This window comes from Taudactylus pleione, unplaced genomic scaffold, assembly GCF_031769625.1.
Source record: "Taudactylus pleione unplaced genomic scaffold, aTauple2 ptg003125l, whole genome shotgun sequence".
In the NCBI taxonomy this organism is placed as follows: Eukaryota; Metazoa; Chordata; class Amphibia; order Anura; family Myobatrachidae; genus Taudactylus; species Taudactylus pleione.
The window spans coordinates 392,170-417,950 of NW_028287484.1; the positions used below are offsets into that span (position 1 = coordinate 392,170).

Here is a 25,781-nt window from a genome sequence, read left to right on the forward strand (position 1 = left end):
CCGGATCAGAGCTGTACGCTGTATTCATGTCTGCAGGGCCCCGGATCAGAGCTGTACGCTGTATTCATGTCTGCAGGGCCCCGAGGCAGAGCTGTACGCTGTATTCATGTCTGCAGGGCCCGGGATCAGAGCTGTACGCTGTATACATGTCTGCAGGGCCCCGGATCAGAACTGTACGCTGTATACATGTCTGCAGGGCCCGGGATCAGAGCTGTACGCTGTATACATGTCTGCAGGGCCCCGGATCAGAGCTGTACGCTGTATTCATGTCTGCAGGGCCCCGGATCAGAGCTGTACGCTGTATTCATGTCTGCAGGGCCCCGGATCAGAGCTGTACGCTGTATACATGTCTGCAGGGCCCCGGATCAGAGCTGTACGCTGTATTCATGTCTGCAGGGCCCGGGATCAGAGCTGTACGCTGTATACATGTCTGCAGGGCCCCGGATCAGAGCTGTACGCTGTATACATGTCTGCAGGGCCCCGGATCAGAGCTGTACGCTGTATTCATGTCTGCAGGGCCCCGGATCAGAGCTGTACGCTGTGTTCTTGTCTGCAGGGCCCCAGATCAGAGCTGTACGCTGTATTCTTGTCTGCAGGGCCCCGGATCAGAGCTGTACGCTGTATACATGTCTGCAGGGCCCCGGATCAGAGCTGTACGCTGTATTCATGTCTGCAGGGCCCCGGATCAGAGCTGTACGCTGTATTCATGTCTGCAGGGCCCCGAGGCAGAGCTGTACGCTGTATTCATGTCTGCAGGGCCCGGGATCAGAGCTGTACGCTGTATACATGTCTGCAGGGCCCCGGATCAGAACTGTACGCTGTATACATGTCTGCAGGGCCCGGGATCAGAGCTGTACGCTGTATACATGTCTGCAGGGCCCCGGATCAGAGCTGTACGCTGTATTCATGTCTGCAGGGCCCCGGATCAGAGCTGTACGCTGTATTCATGTCTGCAGGGCCCCGGATCAGAGCTGTACGCTGTATACATGTCTGCAGGGCCCCGGATCAGAGCTGTACGCTGTATTCATGTCTGCAGGGCCCGGGATCAGAGCTGTACGCTGTATACATGTCTGCAGGGCCCCGGATCAGAGCTGTACGCTGTATACATGTCTGCAGGGCCCCGGATCAGAGCTGTACGCTGTATTCATGTCTGCAGGGCCCGGGATCAGAGCTGTACTCTGTATTCATGTCTGCAGGGCCCCGGATCAGCGCTGTACGCTGTATTCATGTCTGCAGGTCCCGGGATCAGAGCTGTACGCTGTATTCATGTCTGCAGGGCCCCGGATCAGAGCTGTACGCTGTATTCATGTCTGCAGGGCCCGGGATCAGAGCTGTACTCTGTATTCATGTCTGCAGGTCACGGGATCAGAGCTGTACGCTGTATTCATGTCTGCAGGGCCCCGGATCAGAGCTGTACGCTGTATTCATGTCTGCAGGGCCCCGGATCAGAGCTGTACGCTGTATTCATGTCTGCAGGGCCCGGGATCAGAGCTGTACGCTGTATACATGTCTGCAGGGCCCCGGATCAGAGCTGTACGCTGTATTCATGTCTGCAGGGCCCGGGATCAGAGCTGTACGCTGTATACATGTCTGCAGGGCCCCGGATCAGAGCTGTACGCTGTATTCTTGTCTGCAGGGCCCCAGATCAGAGCTGTACGCTGTATTCTTGTCTGCAGGGCCCCGGATCAGAGCTGTACGCTGTATACATGTCTGCAGGGCCCCGGATCAGAGCTGTACGCTGTATTCATGTCTGCAGGGCCCCGGATCAGAGCTGTACGCTGTATTCATGTCTGCAGGGCCCCGAGGCAGAGCTGTACGCTGTATTCATGTCTGCAGGGCCCGGGATCAGAGCTGTACGCTGTATACATGTCTGCAGGGCCCCGGATCAGAACTGTACGCTGTATACATGTCTGCAGGGCCCGGGATCAGAGCTGTACGCTGTATACATGTCTGCAGGGCCCCGGATCAGAGCTGTACGCTGTATTCATGTCTGCAGGGCCCCGGATCAGAGCTGTACGCTGTATACTTGTCTGCAGGGCCCCGGATCAGAGCTGTACGCTGTATTCATGTCTGCAGGGCCCCGGATCAAAGCTGTACGCTGTATTCATGTCTGCAGGGCCCCGGATCAGAGCTGTTCGCTGTATTCATGTCTGCAGGGCCCCAGATCAGAGCTGTACGCTGTATACTTGTCTGCAGGGCCCCGGATCAGAGCTGTACGCTGTATTCATGTCTGCGGGGCCCGGGATCAGAGCTGTACGCTGTATACATGTCTGCAGGTCCCGGGATCAGAGCTGTACGCTGTATTCATGTCTGCAGGGCCCCGGATCAAAGCTGTACGCTGTATTCATGTCTGCAGGGCCCCGGATCAGAGCTGTACGCTGTATTCATGTCTGCAGGGCCCCGGATCAGAGCTGTACGCTGTATACTTGTCTGCAGGGCCCCGGATCAGAGCTGTACGCTGTATTCATGTCTGCAGGGCCCCGGATCAAAGCTGTACGCTGTATTCATGTCTGCAGGGCCCCGGATCAGAGCTGTACGCTGTATTCATGTCTGCAGGGCCCAGGATCAGAGCTGTACGCTGTATTCATGTCTGCAGGGCCCCGGATCAGAGCTGTATGCTGTATTCATGTCTGCAGGGCCCGGGATCAGAGCTGTACGCTGTATACATGTCTGCAAGGCCCGGGATCAGAGCTGTACGCTGTATTCATGTCTGCAGGGCCCGGGATCAGTGCTGTACGCTGTATTCATGTCTGCAGGGCCCCGGATTAGAGCTGTACGCTGTATTCATGTCTGCAGGGCCCGGGATCAGAGCTGTACGCTGTATACATGTCTGCAGGGCCTCGGATCAGAGCTGTACGCTGTATACATGTCTGCAGGGCCCCGGATCAGAGCTGTACGCTGTATTCATGTCTGCAGGGCCCCGGATCAGAGCTGTACGCTGTTTTCATGTCTGCAGGGCCCCGGATCAGAGCTGTACGCTGTATTCATGTCTGCAGGGCCCCGGATCAGAGCTGTACGCTGTATTCATGTCTGCAGGGCCCGGGATCAGAGCTGTACTCTGTATTCATGTCTGCAGGGCCCCGGATCAGAGCTGTACGCTGTATTCATGTCTGCGGGGCCCAGGATCAGAGCTGTACGCTGTATTCATGTCTGCGGGGCCCCGGATCAGAGCTGTACGCTGTATTCTTGTCTGCAGGGCCCCCGATCAGAACTGTACGCTGTATTCATGTCTGCAGGTCCCGGGATCAGAGCTGTACGCTGTATACATGTCTGCAGTGCCCGGGATCAGAGCTGTACGCTGTATTCATGTCTGCAGGGCCCCGGATTAGAGCTGTACGCTGTATACATGTCTGCAGGGCCCCGGATCAGAGCTGTACGCTGTATTTATGTCTGCAGGGCCCGGGATCAGAGCTGTACGCTGTATACATGTCTGCAGGGCCCCGGATCAGAGCTGTACGCTGTATTAATGTCTGCAGGGCCCCGGAGCAGAGCTGTACGCTGTATTCATGTCTGCAGGGCCCGGGATCAGAGCTGTACGCTGTATACATGTCTGCAGGGCCCCGGATCAGAGCTGTACGCTGTATTCATGTCTGCGGGCCCCGAATCAGAGCTGTACGCTGTATACATGTCTGCAGGGCCCCGGATCAGAGCTGTACGCTGTATACTTGTCTGCAGGGCCCCGGATCAGAGCTGTACGCTGTATTCAGCCCCGGTTCAGAGCTGTACACTGTATTCATGTCTGCAGGCCCCGGATCAAAGCTGTACGCTGTATTCATGTCTGCAGGGCCCCGGATCAGAGCTGTACGCTGTATTCATGTCTGCAGGGCCAGGATCAGAGCTGTACGCTGTATTCATGTCTGCAGGGCCCCGGATCAGAGCTCTACGCTGTATTCATGTCTGCAGGGCCCGGGATCAGAGCTGTACGCTGTATACATGTCTGCAAGGCCCGGGATCAGAGCTGTACGCTGTAATCATGTCTGCAGGGCCCGGGATCAGTGCTGTACGCTGTATTCATGTCTGCAGGGCCCCGGATCAGAGCTGTACGCTGTATTCATGTCAGCAGGGCCCCGGATCAGAGCTGTACGCTGTATACATGTCTGCAGGGCCCCGGATCAGAGCTGTACGCTGTATACATGTCTGCAGGGCCCCGGATCAGAGCTGTACGCTGTATTCATGTCTGCAGGGCCCCGGATCAGAGCTGTACGCTGTATTCATGTCTGCAGGTCCCGGGATCAGAGCTGTACGCTGTATTCATGTCTGCAGGGCCCGGGATCAGAGCTGTACGCTGTATACTTGTCTGCAGGGCCCTGGATCAGAGCTGTACGCTGTATACATGTCTGCAGAGCCCCGGATCAGAGCTGTACGCTGTATTCATGTCTGCAGGGCCCGGGATCAGAGCTGTACGCTGTATACATGTCTGCAGGGCCCCCGGATCAGAGCTGTACGCTGTATTCATGTGTGCAGGGCCCCGGATCAGAGCTGTACGCTGTATTCATGTCTGCGGGGCCCAGGATCAGAGCTGTACGCTGTATTCATGTCTGCAGGGCCCCGGATCAGAGCTGTACGCTGTATTCATGTCTGCAGGGCCCCGGATCAGAGCTGTACGCTGTATTCATGTCTGTGGGGCACCGGATCAGAGCTGTACGCTGTGTACATGTCTGCAGGGCCCGGGATCAGAGCTGTACGCTGTATTCATGTCTGCAGGGCCCCGGATCAGAGCTGTACGCTGCATTCATGTCTGCAGGGCCCCGGATCAGAGCTGTACACTGTATACATGTCTGCAGGGCCCCGGATCAGAGCTGTACGCTGTATTCTTGTCTGCAGGGCCCCGGATCAGAGCTGTACGCTGTATTCATGTCTGCAGGTCCCGGGATCAGAGCTGTACGCTGTATACATGTCTGCAGGGCCCGGGATCAGAGCTGTACGCTGTATTCATGTCTGCAGGGCCCCGGATCAAAGCTGTACGCTGTATTCATGTCTGCAGGGCCCCGGATCAGAGCTGTACGCTGTATTCATGTCTGCAGGGCCCCGGATCAGAGCTGTACACTGTATTCATGTCTGCAGGGCCCGGATCAGAGCTGTACGCTGTATACATGTCTGCAGGGCCCCGGATCAGAGCTGTACGCTGTATTCTTGTCTGCAGGGCCCCGGATCAGAGCTGTACGCTGTATACATGTCTGCAGGGCCCCGGATCAGAGCTGTACGCTGTATACATGTCTGCAGGGCCCCGGATCAGAGCTGTACGCTGTATTCATGTCTGCAGGGCCCCGGATCAGAGCTGTACGCTGTATTCATGTCTGCAGGTCCCGGGATCAAAGCTGTACGCTGTATTCATGTCTGCAGGGCCCGGGATCAGAGCTGTACGCTGTATACTTGTCTGCAGGGCCCCGGATCAGAGCTGTACGCTGTATACATGTCTGCAGAGCCCCGGATCAGAGCTGTACGCTGTATTCATGTCTGCAGGGCCCGGGATCAGAGCTGTACGCTGTATACATGTCTGCAGGGCCCCGAATCAGAGCTGTACGCTGTATTCATGTGTGCGGGGCCCCGAATCAGAGCTGTACGCTGTATTCATGTCTGCAGGGCCCCGGATCAGAGCTGTACGCTGTATTCATGTCTGCGGGGCACCGGATCAGAGCTGTACGCTGTATACATGTCTGCAGGCCCGGGATCAGAGCTGTACGCTGTATTCATGTCTGCAGGGACCCGGATCAGAGCTGTACGCTGCATTCATGTCTGCAGGGCCCCGGATCAGAGCTGTACACTGTATACATGTCTGCAGGTCCCCGGATCAGAGCTGTACGCTGTATTCTTGTCTGCAGGGCCCCGGATCAGAGCTGTACGCTGTATTCATGTCTGCAGGTCCCGGGATCAGAGCTGTACGCTGTATACATATCTGCAGGGCCCGGGATCAGAGCTGTACGCTGTATTCATGTCTGCAGGGCCCCGGATCAAAGCTGTACGCTGTATTCATGTCTGCAGGACCCCGGATCAGAGCTGTACGCTGTATTCATGTCTGCAGGGCCCCGGATCAGAGCTGTACGCTGTATTCATGTCTGCAGGGCCCGGGATCAGAGCTGTACGCTGTATACATGTCTGCAGGGCCCGGATCAGAGCTGTACGCTGTATTCATGTCTGTAGGTCCCGGGATCAGAGCTGTACGCTGTATTCATGTCTGCAGGGCCCCGGATCAGAGCTGTACGCTGTATTCATGTCTGCAGGGCCCCGGGATCAGAGCTGTACGCTGTATTCATGTCTGCAGGGCCCGGGATCAGAGCTGTACGCTGTATTCATGTCTGCAGGGCCCCGGATCAGAGTTGTACGCTGTATTCATGTCTGCAGGGCCCCGGATCAGAGCTGTACGCTGTATACTTGTCTGCAGGGCCCCGGATCAGAGCTGTACGCTGTATTCATGTCTGCAGGGCCCCGGATCAAAGCTGTACGCTGTATTCATGTCTGCAGGGCCCCGGATCAGAGCTGTTCGCTGTATTCATGTCTGCAGGGCCCCAGATCAGAGCTGTACGCTGTATACTTGTCTGCAGGGCCCCGGATCAGAGCTGTACGCTGTATTCATGTCTGCGGGGCCCGGATCAGAGCTGTACGCTGTATACATGTCTGCAGGTCCCGGGATCAGAGCTGTACGCTGTATTCATGTCTGCAGGGCCCCGGATCAAAGCTGTACGCTGTATTCATGTCTGCAGGGCCCCGGATCAGAGCTGTACGCTGTATTCATGTCTGCAGGGCCCCGGATCAGAGCTGTACGCTGTATACTTGTCTGCAGGGCCCCGGATCAGAGCTGTACGCTGTATTCATGTCTGCAGGGCCCCGGATCAAAGCTGTACGCTGTATTCATGTCTGCAGGGCCCCGGATCAGAGCTGTACGCTGTATTCATGTCTGCAGGGCCCAGGATCAGAGCTGTACGCTGTATTCATGTCTGCAGGGCCCCGGATCAGAGCTGTATGCTGTATTCATGTCTGCAGGGCCCGGGATCAGAGCTGTACGCTGTATACATGTCTGCAAGGCCCGGGATCAGAGCTGTACGCTGTATTCATGTCTGCAGGGCCCGGGATCAGTGCTGTACGCTGCATTCATGTCTGCAGGGCCCCGGATCAGAGCTGTACACTGTATACATGTCTGCAGGTCCCCGGATCAGAGCTGTACGCTGTATTCTTGTCTGCAGGGCCCCGGATCAGAGCTGTACGCTGTATTCATGTCTGCAGGTCCCGGATCAGAGCTGTACGCTGTATACATATCTGCAGGGCCCGGGATCAGAGCTGTACGCTGTATTCATGTCTGCAGGGCCCCGGATCAAAGCTGTACGCTGTATTCATGTCTGCAGGACCCCGGATCAGAGCTGTACGCTGTATTCATGTCTGCAGGGCCCCGGATCAGAGCTGTACGCTGTATTCATGTCTGCAGGGCCCGGGATCAGAGCTGTACGCTGTATACATGTCTGCAGGGCCCCGGATCAGAGCTGTACGCTGTATTCATGTCTGTAGGTCCCGGGATCAGAGCTGTACGCTGTATTCATGTCTGCAGGGCCCCGGATCAGAGCTGTACGCTGTATTCATGTCTGCAGGGCCCCGGGATCAGAGCTGTACGCTGTATTCATGTCTGCAGGGCCCGGGATCAGAGCTGTACGCTGTATTCATGTCTGCAGGGCCCCGGATCAGAGTTGTACGCTGTATTCATGTCTGCAGGGCCCCGGATCAGAGCTGTACGCTGTATACTTGTCTGCAGGGCCCCGGATCAGAGCTGTACGCTGTATTCATGTCTGCAGGGCCCCGGATCAAAGCTGTACGCTGTATTCATGTCTGCAGGGCCCCGGATCAGAGCTGTTCGCTGTATTCATGTCTGCAGGGCCCCAGATCAGAGCTGTACGCTGTATACTTGTCTGCAGGGCCCCGGATCAGAGCTGTACGCTGTATTCATGTCTGCGGGGCCCGGGATCAGAGCTGTACGCTGTATACATGTCTGCAGGTCCCGGGATCAGAGCTGTACGCTGTATTCATGTCTGCAGGGCCCCGGATCAAAGCTGTACGCTGTATTCATGTCTGCAGGGCCCCGGATCAGAGCTGTACGCTGTATTCATGTCTGCAGGGCCCCGGATCAGAGCTGTACGCTGTATACTTGTCTGCAGGGCCCCGGATCAGAGCTGTACGCTGTATTCATGTCTGCAGGGCCCCGGATCAAAGCTGTACGCTGTATTCATGTCTGCAGGGCCCCGGATCAGAGCTGTACGCTGTATTCATGTCTGCAGGGCCCAGGATCAGAGCTGTACGCTGTATTCATGTCTGCAGGGCCCCGGATCAGAGCTGTATGCTGTATTCATGTCTGCAGGGCCCGGGATCAGAGCTGTACGCTGTATACATGTCTGCAAGGCCCGGGATCAGAGCTGTACGCTGTATTCATGTCTGCAGGGCCCGGGATCAGTGCTGTACGCTGTATTCATGTCTGCAGGGCCCCGGATTAGAGCTGTACGCTGTATTCATGTCTGCAGGGCCCGGGATCAGAGCTGTACGCTGTATACATGTCTGCAGGGCCCCGGATCAGAGCTGTACGCTGTATACATGTCTGCAGGGCCCCGGATCAGAGCTGTACGCTGTATTCATGTCTGCAGGGCCCCGGATCAGAGCTGTACGCTGTTTTCATGTCTGCAGGGCCCCGGATCAGAGCTGTACGCTGTATTCATGTCTGCAGGGCCCCGGATCAGAGCTGTACGCTGTATTCATGTCTGCAGGGCCCGGGATCAGAGCTGTACTCTGTATTCATGTCTGCAGGGCCCCGGATCAGAGCTGTACGCTGTATTCATGTCTGCGGGGCCCAGGATCAGAGCTGTACGCTGTATTCATGTCTGCGGGGCCCCGGATCAGAGCTGTACGCTGTATTCTTGTCTGCAGGGCCCCCGATCAGAACTGTACGCTGTATTCATGTCTGCAGGTCCCGGGATCAGAGCTGTACGCTGTATACATGTCTGCAGTGCCCGGGATCAGAGCTGTACGCTGTATTCATGTCTGCAGGGCCCCGGATTAGAGCTGTACGCTGTATACATGTCTGCAGGGCCCCGGATCAGAGCTGTACGCTATATTTATGTCTGCAGGGCCCGGGATCAGAGCTGTACGCTGTATACATGTCTGCAGGGCCCCGGATCAGAGCTGTACGCTGTATTAATGTCTGCAGGGCCCCGGAGCAGAGCTGTACGCTGTATTCATGTCTGCAGGGCCCGGGATCAGAGCTGTACGCTGTATACATGTCTGCAGGGCCCCGGATCAGAGCTGTACGCTGTATTCATGTCTGCGGGCCCCGAATCAGAGCTGTACGCTGTATACATGTCTGCAGGGCCCCGGATCAGAGCTGTACGCTGTATACTTGTCTGCAGGGCCCCGGATCAGAGCTGTACGCTGTATTCAGCCCCGGTTCAGAGCTGTACACTGTATTCATGTCTGCAGGCCCCGGATCAAAGCTGTACGCTGTATTCATGTCTGCAGGGCCCCGGATCAGAGCTGTACGCTGTATTCATGTCTGCAGGGCCCAGGATCAGAGCTGTACGCTGTATTCATGTCTGCAGGGCCCCGGATCAGAGCTCTACGCTGTATTCATGTCTGCAGGGCCCGGGATCAGAGCTGTACGCTGTATACATGTCTGCAAGGCCCGGGATCAGAGCTGTACGCTGTAATCATGTCTGCAGGGCCCGGGATCAGTGCTGTACGCTGTATTCATGTCTGCAGGTCCCGGGATCAGAGCTGTACGCTGTATTCATGTCTGCAGGGCCCCGGATCAAAGCTGTACGCTGTATTCATGTCTGCAGGGCCCCGGATCAGAGCTGTACGCTGTATTCATGTCTGCAGGGCCCCGGATCAGAGCTGTACGCTGTATACTTGTCTGCAGGGCCCCGGATCAGAGCTGTACGCTGTATTCATGTCTGCAGGGCCCCGGATCAAAGCTGTACGCTGTATTCATGTCTGCAGGGCCCCGGATCAGAGCTGTACGCTGTATTCATGTCTGCAGGGCCCAGGATCAGAGCTGTACGCTGTATTCATGTCTGCAGGGCCCCGGATCAGAGCTGTATGCTGTATTCATGTCTGCAGGGCCCGGGATCAGAGCTGTACGCTGTATACATGTCTGCAAGGCCCGGGATCAGAGCTGTACGCTGTATTCATGTCTGCAGGGCCCGGGATCAGTGCTGTACGCTGTATTCATGTCTGCAGGGCCCCGGATTAGAGCTGTACGCTGTATTCATGTCTGCAGGGCCCGGGATCAGAGCTGTACGCTGTATACATGTCTGCAGGGCCCCGGATCAGAGCTGTACGCTGTATACATGTCTGCAGGGCCCCGGATCAGAGCTGTACGCTGTATTCATGTCTGCAGGGCCCCGGATCAGAGCTGTACGCTGTTTTCATGTCTGCAGGGCCCCGGATCAGAGCTGTACGCTGTATTCATGTCTGCAGGGCCCCGGATCAGAGCTGTACGCTGTATTCATGTCTGCAGGGCCCGGGATCAGAGCTGTACTCTGTATTCATGTCTGCAGGGCCCCGGATCAGAGCTGTACGCTGTATTCATGTCTGCGGGGCCCAGGATCAGAGCTGTACGCTGTATTCATGTCTGCGGGGCCCCGGATCAGAGCTGTACGCTGTATTCTTGTCTGCAGGGCCCCCGATCAGAACTGTACGCTGTATTCATGTCTGCAGGTCCCGGGATCAGAGCTGTACGCTGTATACATGTCTGCAGTGCCCGGGATCAGAGCTGTACGCTGTATTCATGTCTGCAGGGCCCCGGATTAGAGCTGTACGCTGTATACATGTCTGCAGGGCCCCGGATCAGAGCTGTACGCTATATTTATGTCTGCAGGGCCCGGGATCAGAGCTGTACGCTGTATACATGTCTGCAGGGCCCCGGATCAGAGCTGTACGCTGTATTAATGTCTGCAGGGCCCCGGAGCAGAGCTGTACGCTGTATTCATGTCTGCAGGGCCCGGGATCAGAGCTGTACGCTGTATACATGTCTGCAGGGCCCCGGATCAGAGCTGTACGCTGTATTCATGTCTGCGGGCCCCGAATCAGAGCTGTACGCTGTATACATGTCTGCAGGGCCCCGGATCAGAGCTGTACGCTGTATACTTGTCTGCAGGGCCCCGGATCAGAGCTGTACGCTGTATTCAGCCCCGGTTCAGAGCTGTACACTGTATTCATGTCTGCAGGCCCCGGATCAAAGCTGTACGCTGTATTCATGTCTGCAGGGCCCCGGATCAGAGCTGTACGCTGTATTCATGTCTGCAGGGCCCAGGATCAGAGCTGTACGCTGTATTCATGTCTGCAGGGCCCCGGATCAGAGCTCTACGCTGTATTCATGTCTGCAGGGCCCGGGATCAGAGCTGTACGCTGTATACATGTCTGCAAGGCCCGGGATCAGAGCTGTACGCTGTAATCATGTCTGCAGGGCCCGGGATCAGTGCTGTACGCTGTATTCATGTCTGCAGGGCCCCGGATCAGAGCTGTACGCTGTATTCATGTCAGCAGGGCCCCGGATCAGAGCTGTACGCTGTATACATGTCTGCAGGGCCCCGGATCAGAGCTGTACGCTGTATACATGTCTGCAGGGCCCCGGATCAGAGCTGTACGCTGTATTCATGTCTGCAGGGCCCCGGATCAGAGCTGTACGCTGTATTCATGTCTGCAGGTCCCGGGATCAGAGCTGTACGCTGTATTCATGTCTGCAGGGCCCGGATCAGAGCTGTACGCTGTATACTTGTCTGCAGGGCCCTGGATCAGAGCTGTACGCTGTATACATGTCTGCAGAGCCCCGGATCAGAGCTGTACGCTGTATTCATGTCTGCAGGGCCCGGGATCAGAGCTGTACGCTGTATACATGTCCTGCAGGGCCCCGGATCAGAGCTGTACGCTGTATTCATGTGTGCAGGGCCCCGGATCAGAGCTGTACGCTGTATTCATGTCTGCGGGGCCCAGGATCAGAGCTGTACGCTGTATTCATGTCTGCAGGGCCCCGGATCAGAGCTGTACGCTGTATTCATGTCTGCAGGGCCCCGGATCAGAGCTGTACGCTGTATTCATGTCTGTGGGGCACCGGATCAGAGCTGTACGCTGTGTACATGTCTGCAGGGCCCGGGATCAGAGCTGTACGCTGTATTCATGTCTGCAGGGCCCCGGATCAGAGCTGTACGCTGCATTCATGTCTGCAGGGCCCCGGATCAGAGCTGTACACTGTATACATGTCTGCAGGGCCCCGGATCAGAGCTGTACGCTGTATTCTTGTCTGCAGGGCCCCGGATCAGAGCTGTACGCTGTATTCATGTCTGCAGGTCCCGGATCAGAGCTGTACGCTGTATACATGTCTGCAGGGCCCCGGGATCAGAGCTGTACGCTGTATTCATGTCTGCAGGGCCCCGGATCAAAGCTGTACGCTGTATTCATGTCTGCAGGGCCCCGGATCAGAGCTGTACGCTGTATTCATGTCTGCAGGGCCCCGGATCAGAGCTGTACACTGTATTCATGTCTGCAGGGCCCGGGATCAGAGCTGTACGCTGTATACATGTCTGCAGGGCCCCGGATCAGAGCTGTACGCTGTATTCTTGTCTGCAGGGCCCCGGATCAGAGCTGTACGCTGTATACATGTCTGCAGGGCCCCGGATCAGAGCTGTACGCTGTATACATGTCTGCAGGGCCCCGGATCAGAGCTGTACGCTGTATTCATGTCTGCAGGGCCCCGGATCAGAGCTGTACGCTGTATTCATGTCTGCAGGTCCCGGGATCAAAGCTGTACGCTGTATTCATGTCTGCAGGGCCCGGGATCAGAGCTGTACGCTGTATACTTGTCTGCAGGGCCCCGGATCAGAGCTGTACGCTGTATACATGTCTGCAGAGCCCCGGATCAGAGCTGTACGCTGTATTCATGTCTGCAGGGCCCGGGATCAGAGCTGTACGCTGTATACATGTCTGCAGGGCCCCGAATCAGAGCTGTACGCTGTATTCATGTGTGCGGGGCCCCGAATCAGAGCTGTACGCTGTATTCATGTCTGCAGGGCCCCGGATCAGAGCTGTACGCTGTATTCATGTCTGCGGGGCACCGGATCAGAGCTGTACGCTGTATACATGTCTGCAGGCCCGGGATCAGAGCTGTACGCTGTATTCATGTCTGCAGGGACCCGGATCAGAGCTGTACGCTGCATTCATGTCTGCAGGGCCCCGGATCAGAGCTGTACACTGTATACATGTCTGCAGGTCCCCGGATCAGAGCTGTACGCTGTATTCTTGTCTGCAGGGCCCCGGATCAGAGCTGTACGCTGTATTCATGTCTGCAGGTCCCGGATCAGAGCTGTACGCTGTATACATATCTGCAGGGCCCGGATCAGAGCTGTACGCTGTATTCATGTCTGCAGGGCCCCGGATCAAAGCTGTACGCTGTATTCATGTCTGCAGGACCCCGGATCAGAGCTGTACGCTGTATTCATGTCTGCAGGGCCCCGGATCAGAGCTGTACGCTGTATTCATGTCTGCAGGGCCCGGGATCAGAGCTGTACGCTGTATACATGTCTGCAGGGCCCCGGATCAGAGCTGTACGCTGTATTCATGTCTGTAGGTCCCCGGGATCAGAGCTGTACGCTGTATTCATGTCTGCAGGGCCCCGGATCAGAGCTGTACGCTGTATCCATGTCTGCAGGGCCCCGGGATCAGAGCTGTACGCTGTATTCATGTCTGCAGGGCCCGGGATCAGAGCTGTACGCTGTATTCATGTCTGCAGGGCCCCGGATCAGAGTTGTACGCTGTATTCATGTCTGCAGGGCCCCGGATCAGAGCTGTACGCTGTATACTTGTCTGCAGGGCCCCGGATCAGAGCTGTACGCTGTATTCATGTCTGCAGGGCCCCGGATCAAAGCTGTACGCTGTATTCATGTCTGCAGGGCCCCGGATCAGAGCTGTACGCTGTATTCATGTCTGCAGGGCCCAGGATCAGAGCTGTACGCTGTATTCATGTCTGCAGGACCCCGGATCAGAGCTGTATGCTGTATTCATGTCTGCAGGGCCCGGGATCAGAGCTGTACGCTGTATACATGTCTGCAAGGCCCGGGATCAGAGCTGTACGCTGTATTCATGTCTGCAGGGCCCGGGATCAGTGCTGTACGCTGTATTCATGTCTGCAGGGCCCCGGATTAGAGCTGTACGCTGTATTCATGTCTGCAGGGCCCGGGATCAGAGCTGTACGCTGTATACATGTCTGCAGGGCCCCGGATCAGAGCTGTACGCTGTATACATGTCTGCAGGGCCCCGGATCAGAGCTGTACGCTGTATTCATGTCTGCAGGGCCCCGGATCAGAGCTGTACGCTGTTTTCATGTCTGCAGGGCCCCCGGATCAGAGCTGTACGCTGTATTCATGTCTGCAGGGCCCCGGATCAGAGCTGTACGCTGTATTCATGTCTGCAGGGCCCCCGATCAGAGCTGTACGCTGTATTCATGTCTGCAGGTCCCGGGATCAGAGCTGTACGCTGTATACATGTCTGCAGTGCCCGGGATCAGAGCTGTACGCTGTATTCATGTCTGCAGGGCCCCGGATTAGAGCTGTACGCTGTATACATGTCTGCAGGGCCCCGGATCAGAGCTGTACGCTGTATTTATGTCTGCAGGGCCCGGGATCAGAGCTGTACGCTGTATACATGTCTGCAGGGCCCCGGATCAGAGCTGTACGCTGTATTAATGTCTGCAGGGCCCCGGAGCAGAGCTGTACGCTGTATTCATGTCTGCAGGGCCCGGGATCAGAGCTGTACGCTGTATACATGTCTGCAGGGCCCCGGATCAGAGCTGTATGCTGTATTCATGTCTGCGGGCCCCGGATCAGAGCTGTACGCTGTATACATGTCTGCAGGGCCCCGGATCAGAGCTGTACGCTGTATACTTGTCTGCAGGGCCCCGGATCAGAGCTGTACGCTGTATTCAGCCCCGGTTCAGAGCTGTACACTGTATTCATGTCTGCAGGGCCCCGGATCAAAGCTGTACGCTGTATTCATGTCTGCAGGGCCCCGGATCAGAGCTGTACGCTGTATTCATGTCTGCAGGGCCCAGGATCAGAGCTGTACGCTGTATTCATGTCTGCAGGGCCCCGGATCAGAGCTCTACGCTGTATTCATGTCTGCAGGGCCCGGGATCAGAGCTGTACGCTGTATACATGTCTGCAAGGCCCGGGATCAGAGCTGTACGCTGTAATCATGTCTGCAGGGCCCGGGATCAGTGCTGTACGCTGTATTCATGTCTGCAGGGCCCCGGATCAGAGCTGTACGCTGTATTCATGTCAGCAGGGCCCCGGATCAGAGCTGTACGCTGTATACATGTCTGCAGGGCCCCGGATCAGAGCTGTACGCTGTATACATGTCTGCAGGGCCCCGGATCAGAGCTGTACGCTGTATTCATGTCTGCAGGGCCCCGGATCAGAGCTGTACGCTGTATTCATGTCTGCAGGTCCCGGGATCAGAGCTGTACGCTGTATTCATGTCTGCAGGGCCCGGGATCAGAGCTGTACGCTGTATACTTGTCTGCAGGGCCCTGGATCAGAGCTGTACGCTGTATACATGTCTGCAGAGCCCCGGATCAGAGCTGTACGCTGTATTCATGTCTGCAGGGCCCGGGATCAGAGCTGTACGCTGTATACATGTCTGCAGGGCCCCGGATCAGAGCTGTACGCTGTATTCATGTGTGCAGGGCCCCGGATCAGAGCTGTACGCTGTATTCATGTCTGCGGGGCCCAGGATCAGAGCTGTACGCTGTATTCATGTCTGCAGGGCCCCGGATCAGAGCTGTACGCTGTATTCATATCTGCAGGGCCCCGGATCAGAGCTGTACGCTGTATTCATGTCTGCGGGGCACCGGATCAGAGCTGTACGCTGTGTACATGTCTGCAGGGCCCGGGATCAGAGCTGTACGCTGTATTCATGTCTGCAGGGCCCCGGATCAGAGCTGTACGCTGCATTCATGTCTGCAGGGCCCCGGATCAGAGCTGTACACTGTATACATGTCTGCAGGGCCCCGGATCAGAGCTGTACGCTGTATTCTTGTCTGCAGGGCCCCGGATCAGAGCTGTACGCTGTATTCATGTCTGCAGGTCCCGGGATCAGAGCTGTACGCTGTATTCATGTCTGCAGGGCCCCGGATCAAAGCTGTACGCTGTATTCATGTCTGCAGGGCCCCGGATCAGAGCTGTACGCTGTATTCATGTCTGCAGGGCCCCGGATCAGAGCTGTACGCTGTATTCATGTCTGCAGGGCCCGGGATCAGAGCTGTACGCTGTATACATGTCTGCAGGGCCCCGGATCAGAGCTGTACGCTGTATTCTTGTCTGCAGGGCCCCGGATCAGAGCTGTACGCTGTATACATGTCTGCAGGGCCCCGGATCAGAGCTGTACGCTGTATACATGTCTGCAGGGCCCCGGATCAGAGCTGTACGCTGTATTCATGTCTGCAGGGCCCCGGATCAGAGCTGTACGCTGTATTCATGTCTGCAGGTCCCGGGATCAAAGCTGTACGCTGTATTCATGTCTGCAGGGCCCGGGATCAGAGCTGTACGCTGTATACTTGTCTGCAGGGCCCCGGATCAGAGCTGTACGCTGTATACATGTCTGCAGAGCCCCGGATCAGAGCTGTACGCTGTATTCATGTCTGCAGGGCCCGGGATCAGAGCTGTACGCTGTATACATGTCTGCAGGGCCCCGAATCAGAGCTGTACGCTGTATTCATGTGTGCGGGGCCCCGAATCAGAGCTGTACGCTGTATTCATGTCTGCAGGGCCCCGGATCAGAGCTGTACGCTGTATTCATGTCTGCGGGGCACCGGATCAGAGCTGTACGCTGTATACATGTCTGCAGGCCCGGGATCAGAGCTGTACGCTGTATTCATGTCTGCAGGGACCCGGATCAGAGCTGTACGCTGCATTCATGTCTGCAGGGCCCCGGATCAGAGCTGTACACTGTATACATGTCTGCAGGGCCCCGGATCAGAGCTGTACGCTGTATTCTTGTCTGCAGGGCCCCGGATCAGAGCTGTACGCTGTATTCATGTCTGCAGGTCCCGGGATCAGAGCTGTACGCTGTATACATGTCTGCAGGGCCCGGGATCAGAGCTGTACGCTGTATTCATGTCTGCAGGGCCCCGGATCAAAGCTGTACGCTGTATTCATGTCTGCAGGACCCCGGATCAGAGCTGTACGCTGTATTCATGTCTGCAGGGCCCCGGATCAGAGCTGTACGCTGTATTCATGTCTGCAGGGCCCGGGATCAGAGCTGTACGCTGTATACATGTCTGCAGGGCCCCGGATCAGAGCTGTACGCTGTATTCATGTCTGTAGGTCCCGGGATCAGAGCTGTACGCTGTATTCATGTCTGCAGGGCCCCGGATCAGAGCTGTACGCTGTATTCATGTCTGCAGGGCCCCGGGATCAGAGCTGTACGCTGTATTCATGTCTGCAGGGCCCGGGATCAGAGCTGTACGCTGTATTCATGTCTGCAGGGCCCCGGATCAGAGTTGTACGCTGTATTCATGTCTGCAGGGCCCCGGATCAGAGCTGTACGCTGTATTCATGTCTGCAGGGCCCCGGATCAGAGTTGTACGATGTATTCATGTCTGCAGGGCCTGGGATCAGAGCTGTACGCTGTATTCATGTCTGCAGGGCCCCCGGATCAGAGCTGTACGCTGTATACATGTCTGCAGGGCCCCGGATCAGAGCTGCACGCTGTACTCATGTCTGCAGGGCCCCGGATCAGAGCTGTACGCTGTATTCATGTCTGCAGGGCCCCGGATCAGAGCTGTACGCTGTATTCATGTCTGCAGGGCCCCGGATCAGCGCTGTACACTGTATTCATGTCTGCAGGGCCCCGGATCAGAGCTGTACGCTGTATACATGTCTGCAGGGCCCCGGATCAGAGCTGTACGCTGTATTCATGTCTGCAGGGCCCCGGATCAGCGCTGTACGCTGTATTCATGTCTGCAGGGCCCCGGATCAGAGCTGTACGCTGTATACATGTTTGCAGGGCTCTGGATCAGCGCTGTACGCTGTATTCATGTCTGCAGGGCCCCGGATCAGAGGTGTACGCTGTATTCATGTCTGCAGGGCCCCGGATCAGAGCTGTACGCTGTATTCATGTCTGCGGGGCACCGGATCAGAGCTGTACGCTGTATACATGTCTGCAGGGCCCGGGATCAGAGCTGTACGCTGTATTCATGTCTGCAGGGCCCCGGATCAGAGCTGTACGCTGTATTCATGTCTGCAGGGCCCCGGATCAGAGCTGTACGCTGTATACATGTCTGCAGGGCCCCGGATCAGAGCTGTACGCTGTATTCTTGTCTGCAGGGCCCGGATCAGAGCTGTACGCTGTATTCATGTCTGCAGGGCCCGGGATCAGAGCTGTACGCTGTATACTTGTCTGCAGGGCCCCGGATCAGAGCTGTACGCTGTATACATGTCTGCAGGGCCCCGGATCAGAGCTGTACGCTGTATTCATGTCTGCAGGGCCCCGGATCAGAGCTGTACGCTGTATTCATGTCTGCAGGGCCCCGGATCAGAGCTGTACGCTGTATTCATGTCTGCAGGGCACCGGATCAGAGCTGTACGCTGTATTCATGTCTGCAGGGCCCCGGATCAGAGCTGTACGCTGTATTCATGTCTGCAGGGCCCCGGATCAGAGCTGTACGCTGTATTCATGTCTGCAGGGCCCCGGATCAGAGCTGCACACTGTATTCATGTCTGCAGGGCACCGGATCAGAGCTGTACGCTGTATTCATGTCTGCAGGGCCCCGGATCAGAGCTGTACGCTGTATTCATGTCTGCAGGGTCCCGGATCAGAGCTGTACGCTGTATTCATGTCTGCAGGTCCCCGGATCAGAGCTGTACGCTGTATTCATGTCTGCAGGGCACCGGATCAGAGCTGTACGCTGTATTCATGTCTGCAGCGCCCCGGATCAGAGCTGTACGCTGTATTCATGTCTGCAGGGCCCCGGATCAGAGCTGTACGCTGTATTCATGTCTGCAGGGCCCAGGATCAGAGCTGTACACTGTATACATGTCTGCAGGGCCCCGGATCAGAGCTGTACGCTGTATTCATGTCTGCAGGGCCCGGGATCAGAGCTGTACGCTGTATTCATGTCTGCAGGGCCCCGGATCAGAGCTGTACGCTGTATTCATGTCTGCAGGGCCCCGGATCAGAGCTGTACGCTGTATTCATGTCTGCAGGGCCCCGGATCAGAGCTGTACGCTGTATTCATGTCTGCAGGGCCCCGGATCAGAGCTGTACGCTGTATTCATGTCTGCAGGGCCCAGGATCAGAGCTGTACGCTGTATTCATGTCTGCAGGTCCCGGGATCAGAGCTGTACGCTGTATTCATGTCTGCAGGGCCTCGGATCAGAGCTGTACGCTGTATTCATGTCTGCAGGGCCCCGGATCAGAGCTGTACGCTGTATTCATGTCTGCAGGGCCCCGGATCAGAGCTGTACGCTGTATTCATGTCTGCAGGTCCCGGGATCAGAGCCGTACGCTGTATTCATGTCTGCAGGGCCCCGGATCAGAGCTGTACGCTGTATTCATGTCTGCAGGGCCCGGGATCATAGCTGTACGCTGTATACATGTCTGCAGGGCCCCGGATCAGAGCTGTACGCTGTATACATGTCTGCAGGGCCCCGGATCAGAGCTGTACGCTGTATACATGTCTGCAGGGCCCCGGGATCAGAGCTGTACGCTGTATTCAACCCTCCCCCTGCAGCCTAACCCTGTCCTCCCGCAGCCTAAACCTAACCCTCCCCTCCGCAGCCTAACCCAACCCCGCCGTCTCGCAGCCTAACCCTAATCCTCCCCACCCACAGCCTTCCCCAACTCTCCCCTCGCAGCCTAACCCTGTCCTCCGCAGCCTAACCTTAACCCCGCCCTCCCGCAGCCTAACCCCCCTACTCAGCCTAACCCTAACCCAATCCACCACCCGCAGCCTACCCCAACTCTCCCCCCGCAGGCTAATACTGTCCTCCGCAGCCTAACCCCGCCCTCTGCAGCCTAACCCCCACGCAGGCTAACCCTAACCCTCTCCCCCGGCACCACTAAGGGGGTGTTAGGTTAGTTTATACTTACCTTTTGCGCAGTCGGGATCTTCACTGGTGCCGGTGTTCCGGCGTCGGGATTTGAACCACATCCAGGCGGTAAATCATACCGATCCCCTTTAATAAACCTGTAAACTAGGGTCCCTAAATCATAAGCCGTAGTGATGCAGAGAGACAGCGACACTTGCTGACCTCACCAGCGCTGTCACTTCCTCCTCTCACACCGCTGTTGTTCCCCGCAGTGCCATTGGTGCTGCTGCTTCTGATCATGTGATACGATGCAGCCTATGGAATTGCGCCACGTCATTGGATAGGGCCCTCAGCAGTGTACATATGACACATAAACCATAGGCAATGGATCTCTCGCACCACTCCCCCCCTCCCCTCCCCTCCCCCTGGCCCCTAGACTGTCTGAGCCCCATGCATGTGCTTGTATCCCCCTGTTGGCAGCCCTTTTAGACAGTACATAGCAATACATCCAGGGGCGTATGTATAACGGGTGCAGGGTGTGCGGGGCACACGGGCCCCTATGGGCCAGGGGGGGGCCCGCACCGTACACTCTGCACCCATAAAACTTACCTCTCCGGAGTCCCACATTGGCTCCAGTGTCTGCACCTGCGCTGCACAGGGAAAATGGCCACCGCGGCCATTTTCCCGGTGACCTGTGCATGCGCTATAGACTCTGGGCACACTCTAGTGCCCAGAGTTAGTTATAAGTGTGGCACTGGTCGCTCACTGCGCAGCCGGCCGGAGAGGAGGGGGCCCGTGTCGGGGACTGCACAAGGGCCCCTCCTCTCTAGAAACGCCCCTGAATAACAGGTCATTCCAGTCTCAGTTTAGAGTGTCAGGCACTGCGATGGTACTGGATTGTACCGATGGTTTCGCTATTCTGCTACGCATTACGGATGTGTGTAAGGTAAAGTGGGCGTCCTTATGTTGTGCGGAGTTTGGATTAGCATACTATGGCAGTGGATTAGCATACTATGGCAGTGGATTAGAAAAGAGAGGGGGGTTTTAACCCCCTATTGTTCCTCAGCACACTGAATTGTACTAGCAACAACATATGAATACTATATGGTAATAGAAATCAGAGATATTGGTTGCATGCATTTGCAAATACATGGGAAGCTGCTAGGCCTCTTCACGGCTTCTCTGTCACTAGCAGTCCCTAACAATAAGAGGTTCACGTCCGGGGCGCAGTGCACCCCAAAAAACATCCAGCCCAGGACCCCCCAGGGCATCACACGAAAATGGAAAAAGAGTGATAGTGCAGTGTAAAGTATAGTTGTGTGCGAGTAATCATTAAGTGTGGAATGAGAGAAGCCGTGAAGAGGCCTAGCAGCTTCCCATGTAATTTGCAAATGCATGCAACCAATATCTCTGATTTCTATTACCATATAGTATTCATTTGTTGTTGCTAGTACAATTCAGTGTGCTGAGGAACAATAGGGGGTTAAAACCCCCCTCTCTTTTCTACTTGGTATGACCCCTCCCTTTCATGCACCTGAAAAGTACTATCAGATTGATTGAGCAGCTGCCATTTTTTGTTTATGGTTATGAGATGCATGAAGGAGCCAGCATTAGCAGGGCATGCTGGTTCTAGTAGTGCTAGTTGGAGTTCCCAGGGGTGACTCCCAGGTAAGCTGGCTCTCAATTTGGATGCATTTAGGTAAGTGCCTTTATCATGAGGCCTTACATTTGCCAAAATATATGTGCCTTCATTATGAGGCTATAATTGGTATATATTACATTTGGGGTGAGCGTTTGGACGTAGGGCCCCCCGAGGCTACTCTGGCTGGGCCTCCTCAGGGCATCACCACTTAATACACATAGTAACTTTTCACATCACCTTTTTATGTTTGTTTATTATTCATGTATTTTCTCACATATATTTTAACCTCTCATTCCACACTTAATGATTACTCGCACACAACTATACTTTACACTGCACTATCACTCTTTTTGAATTTTCGTGTGATGCCCTGGGGGGGTCCTGGGCTGGATGTTTTTTGGGGTGCACTGCGCCCCGGACGTGAACCTCTTATTGTTAGGGACTGCTAGTGACAGAGAAGCTGTGAAGAGGCCTAGCAGCTTCCCATGTATTTGCAAATGCATGCAACCAATATCTCTGATTTCTATTACCATATAGTATTCATATGTTGTTGCTAGTACAATTCAGTGTGCTGAGGAACAATAGGGGGTTAAAACCCCCCTCTCTTTTCTACTTGGTATGACCCCTCCCTTTCATGCACCTGAAAAGTACTATCAGATTGATTGAGCAGCTGCCATTTTTTGTTTATGGCAGTGGATTAGCATACTATGGCAGTGGATTAGCATACTATCGCAGTGGATTAGCATACTATCGCAGTTGAGCTGCATGCGTACGCAATATTGCGATCCCTAGTGTATCAGGCCCTAAGACACACGTTAGGAATGACCCGTTTAGTTGCGTCTTATATTAAGCTAGACAGACACTGACACCTACATAAACCAGGGGCACGTTATGTAGCTGGTGATTGGCGCAGCTTAGCTCCTGACGCACATCTCACGCTAGATTTAAGGTTGTACATATTTGCCAATGTGCGCGACTTCCAATACAGACGTGGTGATGTAAGTGTGCAGGCGATAAAGGGGGGTCTGTACCTAGCTCAGGGCCCTTATGTCTCTTATAGATGTTGTCCTGCTCCAGGCAGGTCTGGTGGACGCAGAGAGCCGGCTGGTGGGAGACGTGGATGGAAGCAGCTTTGGAGTTGGAATTGCTGCAGTTTCTTCTAAGCCAAATAGTTCTCTGTCTGCGAAAAAGTCCAAAGGGCGCAAAGGGAAGGATCTCTCCAGGTGAGCGGAGACAGAGCCGCTGGCTGCAGGTATCACTCGTACATTGCATTATATCAGGCCAATAATGGATAGACCGCCACAGGGATGATGGTGGCAGTGCCGGTTCTCCATGTGGTCGGACAAGCTTAGTTCTTGATGTTCATGGTATATGTCAGCTGTGCTGAAGACCCCCCCCCAGCCAGAGTATACGGCACTTTGTATACGTCACAGTGTACAGACATCTGACAAAGGAATAGCGGAAATAAACTTTACGTCACCTTGTTAGTTCTGGCCCATCGGTGCTAGTAAGGAACAGAAATGTATAGAGACACAGAGAGGGACAACGTTATATTATCTGTAGATGGTCATGGATTTAGTGAGACAGCTGATACTAAGGGGAACATTTACTAAGATGGGTTTTTGGTCAATTTTCTGTTTTTCTGACTAGTAGGAGAGATTAGTATACAGCCCCCATACATTAGGCAGGATGTAATACTCAGCTACAGATACTATTATGTTACTTACTAAGGTGCCAGTGTTATACTCTGATCCCCACTAGTAGGAGAGATTAGTATACTGCCCCCATACATTAGGCAGGATGTAATACTCAGCTACAGATACTATTATGTTACTTACTAAGGTGCCAGTGTTATACTCTAATCCCCACTAGTAGGAGAGATTAGTATACTGCCCCCATACATTAGGCAGGATGTAATACTCAGCTACAGATACTATTATGTTACTTACTAAGATGCCAGTGTTATACTCTGATCCCCACTAGTAGGAGAGATTAGTATACTGCCCCCATACATTAGGCAGGATGTAATACTCAGCTACAGTTACTATTATGTTACTTACTAAGGTGCCAGTGTTATACTCTGATCCCCACTAGTAGGAGAGATTAGTATACTGCCCCCATACATTAGGCAGGATGTAATACTCAGATACAGCTACTATTATGTTACTTACTAAGGTGCCAGTGTTATACTCTAATCCCCACTAGTAGGAGAGATTAGTATACTGCCCCCATACATTAGGCAGGATGTAATACTCAGCTACAGATACTATTATGTTACTTACTAAGGTGCCAGTGTTATACTCTAATCCCCACTAGTAGGAGAGATTAGTATACTGCCCCCCCATACATTAGGCAGGATGTAATACTCAGATACAGCTACTATTATGTTACTTACTAAGGTGCCAGTGTTATACTCTAATCCCCACTAGTAGGAGAGATTAGTATACTGCCCCCATACATTAGGAAGGATGTAATACTCAGCTACAGATACTATTATGTTACTTACTAAGGTGCCAGTGTTATACTCTAATCCCCACTAGTAGGAGAGATTAGTATACTGCCCCCATACATTAGGCAGGATGTAATACTCAGCTACAGATACTATTATGTTACTTACTAAGGTGCCAGTGTTATACTCTAATCCCCACTAGTAGGAGAGATTAGTATACTGCCCCCATACATTAGGCAGGATGTAATACTCAGCTACAGATACTATTATGTTACTTACTAAGGTGCCAGTGTGATACTCTGATCCCCACTAGTAGGAGAGATTAGTATACTGCCCCCATACATTAGGCAGGATGTAATACTCAGCTACAGATACTATTATGTTACTTACTAAGGTGCCAGTGTGATACTCTGATCCCCACTAGTAGGAGAGATTAGTATACTGCCCCCATACATTAGGCAGGATGTAATACTCAGCTACAGATACTATTATGTTACTTACTAAGGTGCCAGTGTTATACTCTAATCCCCACTAGTAGGAGAGATTAGTATACTGCCCCCATACATTAGGCAGGATGTAATACTCAGCTACAGATACTATTATGTTACTTACTAAGGTGCCAGTGTTATACTCTAATCCCCACTAGTAGGAGAGATTAGTATACTGCCCCCATACATTAGGCAGGATATAATACTCAGCTACAGCTACTATTATGTTACTTACTAAGGTGCCAGTGTTATACTCTAATCCCCACTAGTAGGAGAGATTAGTATACTGCCCCCATACATTAGGCAGGATGTAATACTCAGCTACAGATACTATTATGTTACTTACTAAGGTGCCAGTGTTATACTCTAATCCCCACTAGTAGGAGAGATTAGTATACTGCCCCCATACATTAGGCAGGATGTAATACTCAGCTACAGATACTATTATGTTACTTACTAAGGTGCCAGTGTTATACTCTAATCCCCACTAGTAGGAGAGATTAGTATACTGCCCCCATACATTAGGCAGGATGTAATACTCAGCTACAGATACTATTATGTTACTTACTAAGATGCCAGTGTTATACTCTGATCCCCACTAGTAGGAGAGATTAGTATACTGCCCCCATACATTAGGCAGGATGTAATACTCAGCTACAGATACTATTATGTTACTTACTAAGGTGCCAGTGTTATACTCTAATCCCCACTAGTAGGAGAGATTAGTATACTGCCCCCATACATTAGGCAGGATGTAATACTCAGCTACAGATACTATTATGTTACTTACTAAGGTGCCAGTGTTATACTCTAATCCCCACTAGTAGGAGAAATTAGTATACTGCCCCATACATTAGGCAGGATGTAATACTCAGCTACAGATACTATTATGTTACTTACTAAGGTGCCAGTGTTATACTCTAATCCCCACTAGTAGGAGAGATTAGTATACTGCCCCCATACATTAGGCAGGATGTAATACTCAGCTACAGATACTATTATGTTACTTACTAAGGTGCCAGTGTTATACTCTAATCCCCACTAGTAGGAGAGATTAGTATACTGCCCCCATACATTAGGCAGGATGTAATACTCAGATACAGCTACTATTATGTTACTTACTAAGGTGCCAGTGTTATACTCTAATCCCC

General features: G+C 54.1%; 1 protein-coding gene across 1 annotated transcript in view; it reads left to right on the plus strand.

The window, feature by feature from the left end:
- Positions 1–22,916, plus strand: part of KIF9 (kinesin family member 9) — a gene marked incomplete at its 3' end in the record, with an annotated part of 97,271 nt that extends 74,355 nt beyond the window's left edge. Inside the window, exon 15 of the mRNA XM_088466418.1 lies at positions 22,771–22,916. Coding sequence (XP_088322544.1) covers positions 22,771–22,916 — 146 coding nt within the window. The remainder of the gene's footprint in view (positions 1–22,770) is intronic.
- Between the last annotated feature and the right edge of the window lie 2,865 nt (positions 22,917–25,781).